Source organism: Balaenoptera musculus, chromosome 1, assembly GCF_009873245.2.
Source record: "Balaenoptera musculus isolate JJ_BM4_2016_0621 chromosome 1, mBalMus1.pri.v3, whole genome shotgun sequence".
NCBI lineage: Eukaryota > Metazoa > Chordata > Mammalia > Artiodactyla > Balaenopteridae > Balaenoptera > Balaenoptera musculus.
In genome coordinates, this window is record NC_045785.1 from 101,966,712 (window position 1) to 101,979,912 (window position 13,201).

Below are 13,201 nucleotides of genomic sequence, written 5' to 3' on the forward strand. Positions count from 1 at the left end.
CATAATCCTCACCACTACCCTGCAAAGGCTGGCTTTATCTTCCTCTCTGCTTTTCAGATGGGGAAACAAAGACTTAGAAGCAGACCTGGTTGAATCAGGATTGGAACCTGGGGCTGCCTGCCTTCAGAGGTGTGCTCTTCTAGTAGCTTCTAGGATACTGGGGTTGGGGGGCAGTGACCACGCTGTTAAAGGGAGGAGGGGGGGTAGGGTCGGCTTTGGGGGCCTATAGAGGGTCTGGGTGTGCCTGGTTATATGCGGGGTCATTTCCTGAGCCGCATGTGAGTTTAAGTGTGAGTGTGTATGTGGGTTGAGGTGTGGGTATATATGGATATTTGTGGGCTGGTTCTTGGAATATGTATATTTGAGTGTGTGTGTGTATGTGTGTGTGTGTGTGTGTGTGTGTATGTGGAGGGGGTTAGTCCCTGGGCTGCTGGGCAAATGTATGTGTTTTGAGGCTCCAGTGGGGGCAGACAGACTTGAATTTTGTGCATGATTGGGAGTCTGTGTGTGCATGAGTGTGTAAGCTTGAGCGTGCAAGTATGTTGGGGTGCTGGGGGGGTCAATCCCTGACCATGTGTTTGTGATGTGTGGATGAGTGTGTGTGTGGTCAGCCCTTAGGGTCTGTGTGGGTACGAGTGTGCCTGCGCGGGTGTGTGTGTGAGTCGGTGTGTGTGTTTGAGTGTGAGTGTGTGTGTGTCCGGGGCGCGGAGAGCCTGGGGGTTGCGGGCAGACGCCGGCGAGCCCCGCCCTGCGCTGCAGGTGGGCCGGGCCCTCGGCTGGGCCGGCCGCGCTCGCTGCTCTTGGCTCGCGGCCGCGCCGGGCTCGCAGGGCTGGGCTCGGGCTGCGGGGCGGCGCCGGGACAGGAAGCGGAAAGCAGCAGTGCAGCGGCGGCGGCGGCGGGGCTCTGCCTCTACAGGAGCCCAGTGCAGGCCGCAGAGTCGGGGCCGCTGCGAGCCGAGACCGCGGGCCGCGGAGCCCGCACGGCCGGCGCGGAGGTGAGTCCCGCCGCAGGCCGGGCGCGGCGGGGCGGCGGGCGCGGGGTGCAGACCTCCCGCGGGGAGACTCCCCCACCCGGACCCGCGACCCCGCGAGCCCCTGAGTCCTCCTCCCGCAGCCCCACCCCGGACTCAGACCCCGGTTCACTGCCCTCCTCCCGCCTCTGGCCGGGAGCCTCCTTACCTCCCGCGGTCCATAGCCCGAGCCGTGCTTCCTGGGACCCCACTCCTCTCCCATCCCCGCGAGGTGCGCCCCTCCCGCCCTGGGGCCGCGCTCCCCGCGCACCCCACTTCCTCGGTCCGGGCATTTCCTCCCCACGCCTCGGACGCTCGCTTCTACCCTGGCTGCACTTTGGGGTGCGCGCCCCGGCCGGCAGGGAGTGGCCGAGCGTTCCTGCAGGCACCCGCGCTGAGGCACCGGCCCTGCGGGGCTGGGGCCGGACCGCCCTGCGCACCCCGGGAGCCGGGCGCGCTCCGTGGTTCCCACCCCGCCGCGGGGCTCGACCCGGGAACAGCCCGCGCCCGGGGGCCCGCCCGACCCTGGGCCAGAAACCGGCACAGAGCTGGCCTGTGTTCCCACCTCGCTTACAGAAGGGAGCTGGCCCTGGAGGCGGGCGGGGGGCGAGTCCGGTTGCGCATCGGAGAGCGCAACAGGCAGGTAGGAGTTTACTTTCAAAAACGCCGGGGTGGAGCGGGAGGCGTCCGGCTAGTCTCTGCCCGAGGCGTCCGGGTTGGAGACAATCTCACCGCCTCGGGGCAGCCTTCGCCACGGGCAGGACCTCATTTCCTCCTACAGGCTTTAAACTGCCCCAAGCAAACGTGTCCGGAGAAGTGTGAAGCTTTATAAAAATTTATACGCGTCGGTGGCGGAGGCAGGAGTGGGGCGGAGCCGCGGCCTGGCGGCCCGGAGATGAGCTAGTGAGACTTGGAGCCGAGAAACCTGTGGCTCAGTTTTCACAGCTTCAAACCAGGTATAAAGCCCACCCCGCGAAGGTGTTGTGAGCTCGTTTAGCCGCTCGTTAAGAGATGTCAGAGCTCTTTATTATGATGATTGTGTGGCTGGCACGTGCATTTTGTTAAACCCCTTTTGGGGGGCTGTGATTGGAAATGCATGTATTTTTAGACATTTATTCCAAAAGCTAGCAAGCTGTAAAGAATCTGGCATTTTCACTAATGTGTTTATAAATTTTACAGGGTTGCTGGAAAAATATTATAACTTGTGTCACCAATCAACAATGCTAATTAGCATTCTCCTTCCAGTGGGTGGGTTGTTTGATTACACAGCTCCTAGGCTCTTTAAGTGAGATGGCAGAAACTGTCTGAATCCAGGGAGATGTAATTCGTCATTTTATGTAACCACTAATTAGAGTTTTTAGAGTTGAATTAAATCAGTGTGATATAGTTGGGGCTTTGATTTGTGGGAGGAAACGGTTTATTCTCCAGTTCAAAGAAATAACACTCTTCACCTATCTATAAGCATTTAGCATTCCTAGACTTTGGTGTCTCTCAGTATAATTAGTGAAACAGCTAGGGTGAAATTTTCACTGTTACAGTGTTGGCAGTGTGACTTGGTTGTAACTTAATTTGTAAGTAAAATGGGAGAATTTTGAGAATAGCATATTTGTAAGGACTGCTTGTCAGGCAATACATTTTCATTGCCTTGTGTACTTGAGCAAAAGGATGAAACCGTAAAGGAAGGTTTCCTGACCAAGAAGCAATGCCAGGTCACCCTGGTCCACTGGAGAATAAACAAATGTTGAGTGAGGAAGGTATTCTCCCCTCCATCCCCCAACACACACAAACACACACCCTGTTTGTTATCCCAGACCTCAGCAGCATTTGGGTTGAGTGGGCACTTATCACATTGTATTTTAATAGGCAGGTTCTACCTTTAGGCTGGGAGCTCCTTGGAGTTAGAACTATTTCAGATTCATTTCTTTTCTTTTGGACTCCCCACAATGCTTGGGACACTGAACCTGTGAGTAGGAGTTGAAATTGCAGAATTCTTTGTGGGTTATGTGTGGTTTGGGACAATTTGTGATTGTTACCTCCCCTCCTCTCTGTAAATAAACAAGTCTGATAATTGCTACATTGCTATATAGTTTCCATAGTCAAGAGCACAGGTTCTGGAATTAGACTCTCAGAGTTCAAGGCCCGGCTCCAGCACTTACCAGGTATGCCACCTTGGTTTTCTTAACTGTAACATGAAATTCATATTTTTTCTCCCATATAAGCCTTGTTCTGAGGATTAAGTGAGATATTATATGCAAATGACTTAAAACAGTTCCTAATACATACGAAGCACTCGATTAACTGTGAGCCATTAGATTATTATGGCCCTTCTCTCTCACTTTATAGTGAATTAGCTGTGGCTAGGGGACTAGTTGTGTATGGGCATCGTGCTGTGCCATTTTCCAGAAGGTGGACAAGACAGGATTAGGTGGACGTGGGGTTGGACCATGTTTCTAGTAGTGGCTTTGGTCTCACCCGAAGCCTGATGAAAAGGTGCATGTATGTTCAACTGAGGTCTGTCTCCATCGGTGTCCTTCTGAATACCACTTATTGGGCAGCAGTCATTGGACCCGGCATCATGGAATTTACAGGGGAGGTAGTACTTACGAAATTTACTTTTCCGAAGCTTAAAAATCTGGCAGGGGACAAGGGGGTCACTTGAAAACAAATATACATCGTAAGACTTCCAGACACATTAACCATTCACAGCTTTTGGAAATCTATACCCAGCTGTTAAGGGTGTTTCAGAGGTAATTGATGACTGGAGCCAAGAGGAGATATTCTGGGAAGGTGAGTTGAAATCATTGGCAAGACAGGTAAAATGAGGTTGACATTTTCTTTCCTTGTGAATAGTGGCCCGGAATCACTCATTTATAAGAGCACTGTTGTAATGAAAGAATCACTGGGTTTGTTGCAAATGCCACAATCCTTCTGATCCCCACATCAGTGGCCTGGATGATGTGTTATGGTTTATAGACCACAAGTTCAGCAAAATACTTCTTCCCGTCCTCCCTTACAACCCTGAGGTCCTCCAGATAAACCCAATAAAACACACAGAGTTTTCTCTGATGCTCACTTCTAACCTGGGGATGGTAAAAGAAGGCCTGCAAGGAAAAGAATGGAAATCAATAAATTAGTTGACTCTAGCTAATGGGATTCATTAAAGGTAGACGCACATGGACCAAAAACAGTACATAAGTTTAATGAAAATGATACATAAGTCATGTGCCTTACAAAGGTATTCTTTCCAATGGAAGGAATTTAACTTTACTAAGTAGTAATAATGCTTACCCGTTGTGAGTGCTTACCGTGTTCTAGGCATTAGTCTGAATGATTATGAATGATCTCATTTAACCCACCTTGAGCCTATAAGGTAAGTAAAATATAATTCTGTTGTTATAATTAGGGAAACAGGCACAGAAAGGTTAAGTACTTAATCTGAGGTCACACAGCTGATAAGTAGCAGAGCCAGGATTTGAACAGTGACAATCTGACTTCAAAACCTGTGCTCATTACTTGTCCCCTGTAGAAGAAAAGTTGACTAAACAAAATTATCTGAATTATCCTTTTACCCTTGAGTGCCACGTAATTAAAAATGGGTACCTTGAGAAACATGTTAGCTTGAAAACAATAAAAATAATAAATGGTGTAAACCCTTTAGAATTATATATATGATAAAAATCAAATATTCAAAGTGATGTGCACAGTATATGTAAACACAGTTGCTTCCCTTGGAAATATATCCACTGCAGAAGGAGCAGAATGGCTATTTAAATTCAGCACGTGTCTCTGTACCCCTTGAAAGGTAACTTTCTACCCTCCAACCCAAGTTCACTTAATAGCTCTAGGCAGAGCTGTTGACATTTTTATAACTTCCTTTTCTGAGAAGGTTAGCTTATGTTTACCACTGTCATTACCATAACATATTATTTCCCTCATATGATTTTCCGAACACTGTGTTTTCCTTTTAAGTAGGAGTCAGGTATATTTTATGTGAGTGAATGTGACTTTAGGGGCAGATTCTCTTCGAGGCCACTGATCCCCACTTTGCTTTTAATAAAGGAGGGGTGAAGGAGATTTTCTGACATTTTTGCCGGGGAATTCCAGATTTAAGATGCTGCCACTTAGTCAAAAGTGCTCTTGCACCTGTCTCAGCACTGCCTTCTGACCTTCATGAGATGTGATTTGACAAGCTCTAGCCCTATCCTGGTGTTTGCTTGCAGCCCGGAAGGGATAAATGACAGGAAGACAGGGGGAGGCAGAGACTGATGCCAGTTCTTACTGTGTCTGGCATATAATCTTTGCTGCTGAGTAAGACTTGTGCAAGCAGCAGAGCAGCTCAACTCTTGGTGGTTCGGATACCGTGGAATGTAATCTCTGCATCTTTTTCTTCGGTTGTAAAACTGAGGATTTAAAATAGACGACCTCTAAGGTTTCTTCCGCAGTGAACCTATGGGCTGCACGTCCCAAGATCTGCCACCTAAACCCTTCCTTCATTCAGCACACATTTACAGAGAGCCTGTTGTGCTCCAGGAGCTGGAGAGAGAGTAATGAAAGAGACCCCTGCCCTTGTGGAGCTTACTGTCTCTACAGGATCCAGTCCCTGCGTAATTGGAAATTGGGATATCAAGAAGTACAGGGAGCTGGGAAAGGGCCAGGCGAGGCCGGAGGACCAGAAAGGCCCTTGAAAGAAGCTGTATTTCATCTGAGAGGGATGAGTAGGAATCGGGCAAAATGAGGTGGGTGAAGAGTGAGTAGAGCAGATATACTGAGGCTGCAGAGAGCCGGGTGCCTTAGAGAACCTCGGGTAGAGAAGGAAAGCCCAGCTGGAGAGGGGGGCAGGGCCTGGCAGACCAAGTGAAGGATTTTGAGTTTTATTTGAAGCGCAGCGGAACACCACGGAGGGGTTTTAAGCAGGGAAGTGACGTCCACATTGTGATTTGAAAGATCACTCTGACAGCTGCCCAGCCAGAGCCAGGCACAGTCTGGGTCATGTCAGGGGTCAGTGTGATAGACAGATAGTTCCAGATTCCAGGATCCACGTTTACACCTTTATATGACCCTATCCTATTCAAGCCAGTGCAGCAGCCTATCAGTTTATTACCCAGAGAACCTGATTCCTTTTCATTACTTTATTATCTTCCTGATAAGGCCTCCCTCTGACCTTATCTGAGTTCTGCTAATTTCTTGTGCATACAAGGGAACTATCTTGTAAAGGTACTGCTGCAATGATAAGCTTCAGGATGTGTTTTTCTGTTAACTATGTCGAAACTCTTCCATTGGCTTTTGAGATGAGTTCGCTCTGGATTTTGTCCGTCTGCCTCTGGTTGCTGCTTCTTAATCCTCACTGAGATCTTGGACAAGAATTGATAGCTCTGATAGAGACAGTGTGACGCAGAAGGGACCCGAACTCTCTAGAGACTGGATTCTGTGAGGAAACCTGCAGGCTTTGTAATAGTTTAGCCCTGTGTCCGTGGAGCCTGGAGGAAGTGGGTGGCCTGAGAACTGGGAGAGTGAGGGGTGGATCCCAGGGGACAGAGGGCACTTAGTGACAGTAGAATGTGTGGGATGAAAGGGGGAGAGAGTTGTGAAAATGGTGCTGGGTTGGCTCTATAGGGTCAGTAGGATGTTTGTATGGCGCCAGTGGAGGAAATTGAAAAGAACAGTCCGGGGCACCGGAGAGCATCGCGGGGGTGATGATAATTCCAAGCAGAGCAAGAGGCATCTGAGTAGGAAATGTGCGTTGGGGATTTATCCTTTCAGTAAGTATTTGTTGGGTACCTCTTCTGTTCAGTGTATCCTGGGGTAGGTAAACAGTAGCTCCTGTCTCCATGGAGCTTATCCTAGAGTAAATCCATGGACGGAGGAGAATAATGGGTGAGTTTTGAGTCTTAAAAGATAACTTGATGGGGGAGAGGGGAAGGACTGTTGGAGGAGTAGTAGCATAAACACCATCAAATTGGAGGAGAGGCAGCAGGGAGCTCCGCGAGGGCAGCCGTGTGCTGTATGCCGTTGTCATTTCTGTAACCTAGCATCGCCTAGCAGGTCTCTCATAGCCCCACTAAACGTGGAGGCGGATGAATGAACACATGGGTTAAGAAGGTCTGGGGGGAAGGAGGACAAGGATGGGAACTTTGGATTTGGCTCCTGGCAATCTCTGGCTAACTTGGAGCTGTTTCAATGGAGTGTCGAAGATGGAGGATTGGGGTGACAAGAGGGAGGAAATGGCAGCATTTGCAAACCACCCCTTTGATAAGTATAGGCAGGAATTGTGAGAGAGAAACCAGACAAGGGCAGCTGGTAGAGTGGAGGTAAAGCTTTCCCCCAAAGAGCACTTGGGAACCCATGATTTCCTTTGAGGGACATGCCTGGAGTTGCCTTAATGGATGGCCAGAGGTTTTAATGAGGACGAAGGATGACGTCCTCTTGCAGTAGGAGAATGAAATTTGCATTAGCATGTGCCAGAAGCTTTATTTTGGGAGCTTCCTTTAATGCTTAACAGCAACCCTAGGAAGAGATCATTTTAAATGGCCTCATTTTACCGGGGTGGTCAGGGGGGTGGGAGGGTGGGGAGATAAGCTCAGAGGGGTAAGTGTCTGCCCCACGGTGTCACGGCCGGGGAGCGTGAATAGGATAAGCCCAGGTCTTCGGGGCCTGGGCCACCTGCCTCTGAGACACCCCAGCAGCATTTAGCCAGAAATAGTTAGAAGCTGGGATGGAAAAGAGAATCGAGAGTTAATGGATTGGAGGGCAGAAAAAAGTATAGACGTTGTGGATGGTCAATTCTGGATGTAGAAGACAGCAGTCAGGTTTCTGGGCCAGGCAGCCGGGTGTTGGAACCTGCAGGTCAGCAGAGAGCTGGGGTGAAGGGCCTTTGGGGAAGGAGGCTCATTCAGGGCAGGTCTGGAGATCTTGACTCACCTCCTGAGGCTGGCGTCTGCCAGGTATGGAGAAGAACAAGCAGCATAGCCCAGAGCAGAAAGGCAGTGAGAGTCTAAGGTGCTGAAAGCTCATTGAAATTGCTAGTGAACATGCTGGGAGGAAGAGTAGGGAGAAAAAAAAGAGGAGCCGCCTCTTAAAGTCTTCTAGAAAAGTGGGGGACGGTCCAAGAGCAAAACTAACATGTTTTTAAAGTGCCCACAGTGGGGTTTTTTTCCACATTTGATTCTTTACAGTCACCGCACAAAATAGGCTGCCTTATTTCCATTTTACGAATGAGGAGACCTGAGGCTCCGAGGCGGGACACAGCTAGTTAGCAAGCCGTGGACTGCACTGGGATGCAAGCCCAGCGCTGTCTGGCCGCAGGTGAGCCTCAGGTGGGAAGGTGAGCATGGGCACCTGCTCTGCCTTGCTCCTTTCTATGCCTTTCTCTTACTGAGAGAGACAAGGAGAGCCTCTAGGTTGTGGACTGGTCACGGGAGTCCTGATAACCCCAAATGCCCCTTATCCAGCGTATCGGAGCCGGTGCTGGGAGTGGTCACAGTTGTAGCTTGTTTGTTTCTCGCATGAGCCCTTTTATTCACCTTTTACGGATGTGGGTTCAGAGAGATTTAATAATTTGACTGAGGTCGTATAGCTAACAGGTGAGTAAAGCCTGGGATTGGAACCCAGCTCCCGATACTGTATCAGCTTATATCTCCAGATCAACCCTGTGAAGTCCATGGCTGGTGGGTTTATCCCCATTTGACAGATGAGGAAACCGAGGCTCAAGAAGGCAGGTGACTTATCTCACGTTGTACTTGACAGTGAGGAGCCCTGGCTAGACCCCGTGTCTCCCCACTGCTCACCTTGGGCTCATGCAGGAGAGCAGACATGAAATAATGAGTCAGGACATCAGGACAAGGGAGGCTAGCCCTAGGTGACAGACCCTAGGGAATGAATGACAAGGGCAAACACAACCTAGGTGGTACTGAGGCTCGGACTGTGTTGGCCAGTGGTGGCTTGTGGGTGATTCCCTCCAGACTGGCAGGTCATTGCTCAGAAGCCTTGGCCTCTTCCCAGTGGGGGTAGAGGTATGGCATTTGCAGCTTCTTTGTTTTTTCTTCACACTGATCTCACTGGCTCTGTTTGCAGTGTCAGCTTCCAGGGGCGCTGGAAGGAGGAGCCCTGTGGGGTGGAGACCAGCTCTGGGGTGAGGGGTGCAGAACTCCTTTCTCTGGAGGTAAAGGTTTAGCATATGGGGCTCAGGAATGTACTTGGAAACGTTTCCAATTTATTTTTATTGCATAGCAATATCTAATGAAAATGTGGGAAAAGACCCAGGAACCTGCAGCTAATAAATCACCTGCTTTCGTTTTCTGATGTTCTGTCATCCTTGTCCTTACATAAGTGATCTTATGTGATTGTACCTGGAATGTAGATTTCAGTGTCTATCTGCAATGCTGTATGTAGCCTGCTTTTTAAATTTATCACTATATCATACAAATTTCTGTTCTTCATAATTATCATTTTAAACAGCTCTATGATGTTTCTTTGGGTGAATGAATCATGTTTCCCTGACCTAGTCCTCTGTTTGGGGGGCGTTGAGAGTGTTTCTCGCTTTTCACTATTTTAGACAATGTGCTAATCATAGTTTTTCTTTTAAAAAAAGAGATTAGTTCCCTGAGATAAATTCTCAGGACTTTGGATTCCTGGATTAAAGAGATTGAGAACCTTTTTTTTTCCCCCAGTGGCTTTTGGAAACTCTGAGCAAATCCCTTAAAAGCTGCTTCCCTGGGTATTGTTTTGTAACCAGCACACTGGCAGTGGGAGCTGGGCACGGTGTCTAGGGCTGGGATGCCAGGAAGGCTGGGCTGTGTCTGGGAGATGGCCAAGGGCCAGGTCTCTCCCACCTCCGGTTTCCCGCTGCCGCGGGGTGGGGGTTAGACTTGCCCAGCACCCACCTGTCTCCCTCCCAGACACCTGGGCAAGCTGGCTGCTTGCATTTAGCACTCAGGAACCTCACCCTTGCTCACTTGTTCCATCACAGAGACCCCAGAGAGGAGATTACTACTGTCACTGATCTTCTGGCCCCTTGGGTTTGGCTTTGAAGGTTGATATCTTTTTTTTTTTCCTGTTTTCCCAGAATTCGTTCCTGCAGAAGAGTAAGTCCTTGATTCCCAGGCCCTTTGAGGTCTGAGGAGGAGTGCAGTAGGTGAGATTCTCTACCTCTAAGGAGAAACAGTACCTGCTCCTTCAGCAAGAGCAAGCTCTCCATTGCTATGGATACCGAATCCACGTATTCTGGATATTCTTACTATTCTAGTCATTCGAAAAAATCTCACAGACAAGGGTATGTAAGCTACTGCTTGTTCCACTTTTCCTTTGGGGGAAACTTGCAGGTTGCTCAGGCTGCCTGCTCACTTTCAAACAGTCCCACTGCAGGGCAGCTGTCGCCGGAGGTTCTGTCCACTGGTGCGTGAGAAGCTGAGCTTTAAGGGCATTTAACAGGCATTGGGAGGAGCTACACCACCAATTCACATTTTATAGCCACCATTGCAGTTGATGACTTTAATTTCTCACAATTGATTCTAAATTAAAGTTTCTCCCTTCAGTGGAGATGTTTTTCATTTCTAAGTACTTTTCACAGATGACAGTTCTCTCAAAGCTTTACCAAGAATGTAAGTGAAAGTTCAAAAAAAAAAAAGTGTTAATTTGTTGCTTCTCACCCAAAGCTGCTGACTCATTGTCCGTTATGCATGTGCCTGAGGCTTATCCACTGAAGTGGCGGGATTGGCCTGGTGCCTTATTTATTTCTCTCTGACTAGTCTTCCCAAGTGAGCAGGCCTGGGTTTTGACCTTGGTGATGGGGCCAAATTTCCTCTCCTCTGTGAGGAACGAACAGGTCTGCACTGGTGTTCATAAGGCCTGCAGTATTACAGACCTGCAGAATGGTGAGGAGAGAAACGAGGAAATGAATGAATGAAGAGGTGGTACTGTACTGGTGAAGAGTGCAGTTGATAAAATTGCAGTGCTACCTCTTACTTAGAGCCCTCATCTGTAAAATGGGTATAGCAGGGCTGTTGAGAGGGTTAAATGAGATTATGCTTGTGAAGCATTTAACACAGCACATAGTAGGTCACTAACCAGTGGCTGTATTAATGCCATCAATGGCCTTGGCATTTCAGCACCACATTCAAAGGCCCACCTGGGGTCACAGCCCTGCGATGGCTGGGAATGGTGATTATAGTGGTGTTTCCCTGACTGAGCAGTTCCCCATACAAGCAGCTGAATGCAGAGCAGGATTTTGTTTTGTAAAACAGCAGTAAAATATGGATATCTAATTGATTTATTCGTTTGTGAGCATGTATGGATGTACACATGCAGAAAGGGGTCTGGAAGGATAGTGTCCGAGCTGCCCAAAGCGGTCATCCACAGGGAAGGGGTCCACACAGGATGGTGACTGATAGGAACTTTCATTTATGCTTTATCTTTCTGCACTTGTTCAGTCTTTTACAAGTGTATATTTTGTGATTAAAAGTAGAAATGGAATGAGTGTAAAAGAAGGACTTTCAAAGATTATTTAATGACATGAGAAAATATATATGATGCCATGTTATTAAAAAACAAGATTCAAAACTTTATACATATAATGGTTATATATTCTTATGATACAATGAATGGTAACAGATTGACCATGCCTGTCTCTAGGTGTGCAACTATTGGGATTATAGTTGTGTGTGTGTGTTTTTAACTTTCCTTATTTTCTAAATTTCATGTATGGCTCTTATAATCATAACAATCTGGGGAAAAGAGGTAAATGAGCTTGTGCTGGAGCCCAGGCAAGGCTTTCTAGTCAGCATGGGAAACAGCAAGGAGGGCTGCTGAGTGAGGCCTTAAGTAACATGCCAGAGCCCAGATCCTGAGAAAGTCAGGAAACCTCTGGTGAGAAACATTTAATCACAAATTTCAATCAGTGGGTAAACATATCAGATTTGTTCTAAAATACTAGAAACAGCTGTGTAAAAATGTCCAATCTTTGAACTTAACTGGAAAAAGCAATTCCCTTGTCAGTGTGCCAAGCTTCCCCATCCTGCACTGTGATGAGTGGAGTGGGAATTCGGGGTTCTCTTGGTGCTTGGGGATGAGTAGAGAGGGACGCCTTGCAGTGTTCAGAGGAGGAACTGTCTCTGGCCTCCTTTATCTAGACTCGTGTCCCGACTGTCATTGCTCTGTGCTGCTGTTTCCTCAGGCCCCTTGGGGCCCCCAGAAATTGATACTGCAGTGCTCTTGTGGTAACTTTAGGAGACTATAACTTTCAATGAAAACAGCATGCAGAGCTCTGAGGGCCTTCTTGGACCCCTGCGGAAAGTACTTGGCAAATGATAATACAAGCTGAGACCTTTAATAATTTAATCAAGGGTGTTGCTGAATGCCTACTCAGAAGAGCTCGGGGTGAGAGATTCGAGATTTATAGGTGAACTTCCTGGCATCTTTAGAAAAGCAACAGCCTCTGAGATGGATTCCCTGACAGGCAGCCCTGTAGGGCATAGTGACTGTGGGGCAGAGGTTGTAATCCATAGAGAGTAGGTGCCAGGAGTCCTTTGTCAGGGTGGTATTGGGGAGTAGTAGTAGCCTTCCACAGGCGTGCCCTGGACCCAGCAGAGGGTCTCTATCACCCGGGAGTGTCCCTGTGAGGGCTGCTTTGCTCAGGGATTTGTTGGGAATTTGAACGGCAGAGTAGGAAAGGAGAGGGAGCTTGTTCTTTGGGAATCTTAGTAGAACTGTCAGAGGGGAATAATGAAGGGCGGCAAACTTGATATGCCTGATGACACCGAGATCATCTTTGGAGGACTGGCTAGGTTCTAAGCAGATGACAAGTGACTCTTTTCTAACAAAGAGGTTAGTGGTCTGCTTTTGTGATACCTGCCATCTCCAGAGGGTATCCAGTTAACTTGCTGGGAAAACGGCACAGACTCCAGCCGACCTCGCCTAACCTTTGGGTTTTGGAGCACCAGTTCCCCGAGTTCAATACAGCGGCTGCCAGTACCGTTCATGACCAGTTTGAGAGTGCCTGTTAGGACCCCTGGTCATTATCCCCCCTACTCACAGCAGTCCCAGAACGGTGGGAGGTGGGACCCCCGTTCAACAGGTGATACAATTGAGACACGGAGAGACAGCATTATTTGCCTGAAGTTATGAGGTTGGTAGGGACCCTCAGGTTTAAGGCCTCATTTATTCCTCCTTTGGAAGCCCTGCTTTCCTCCCTGGGCTGT

General features: G+C 48.6%; 1 protein-coding gene across 4 annotated transcripts in view; it reads left to right on the forward strand.

Annotated features, from left to right (window-relative positions):
* Positions 1–867: 867 nt before the first annotated feature.
* Positions 868–13,201, forward strand: part of VANGL1 (VANGL planar cell polarity protein 1) — a 48,359-nt gene continuing 36,025 nt past the window's right edge. The window contains exons 1-3 of one of the 4 annotated variants that reach the window (XM_036825762.1): positions 956–995; positions 1,587–1,653; positions 10,072–10,278. In XM_036825762.1, the coding sequence (XP_036681657.1) occupies positions 10,208–10,278 (71 nt within the window). In that variant the 5' untranslated portion in view covers positions 956–995; positions 1,587–1,653; positions 10,072–10,207. Of the gene's footprint in view, positions 996–1,586; positions 1,654–1,850; positions 1,967–8,203; positions 8,313–10,071; positions 10,279–13,201 lie in introns of those variants that run through there. The other 3 variants (XM_036825751.1, XM_036825771.1, XM_036825779.1) reach the window with 3 other exon arrangements.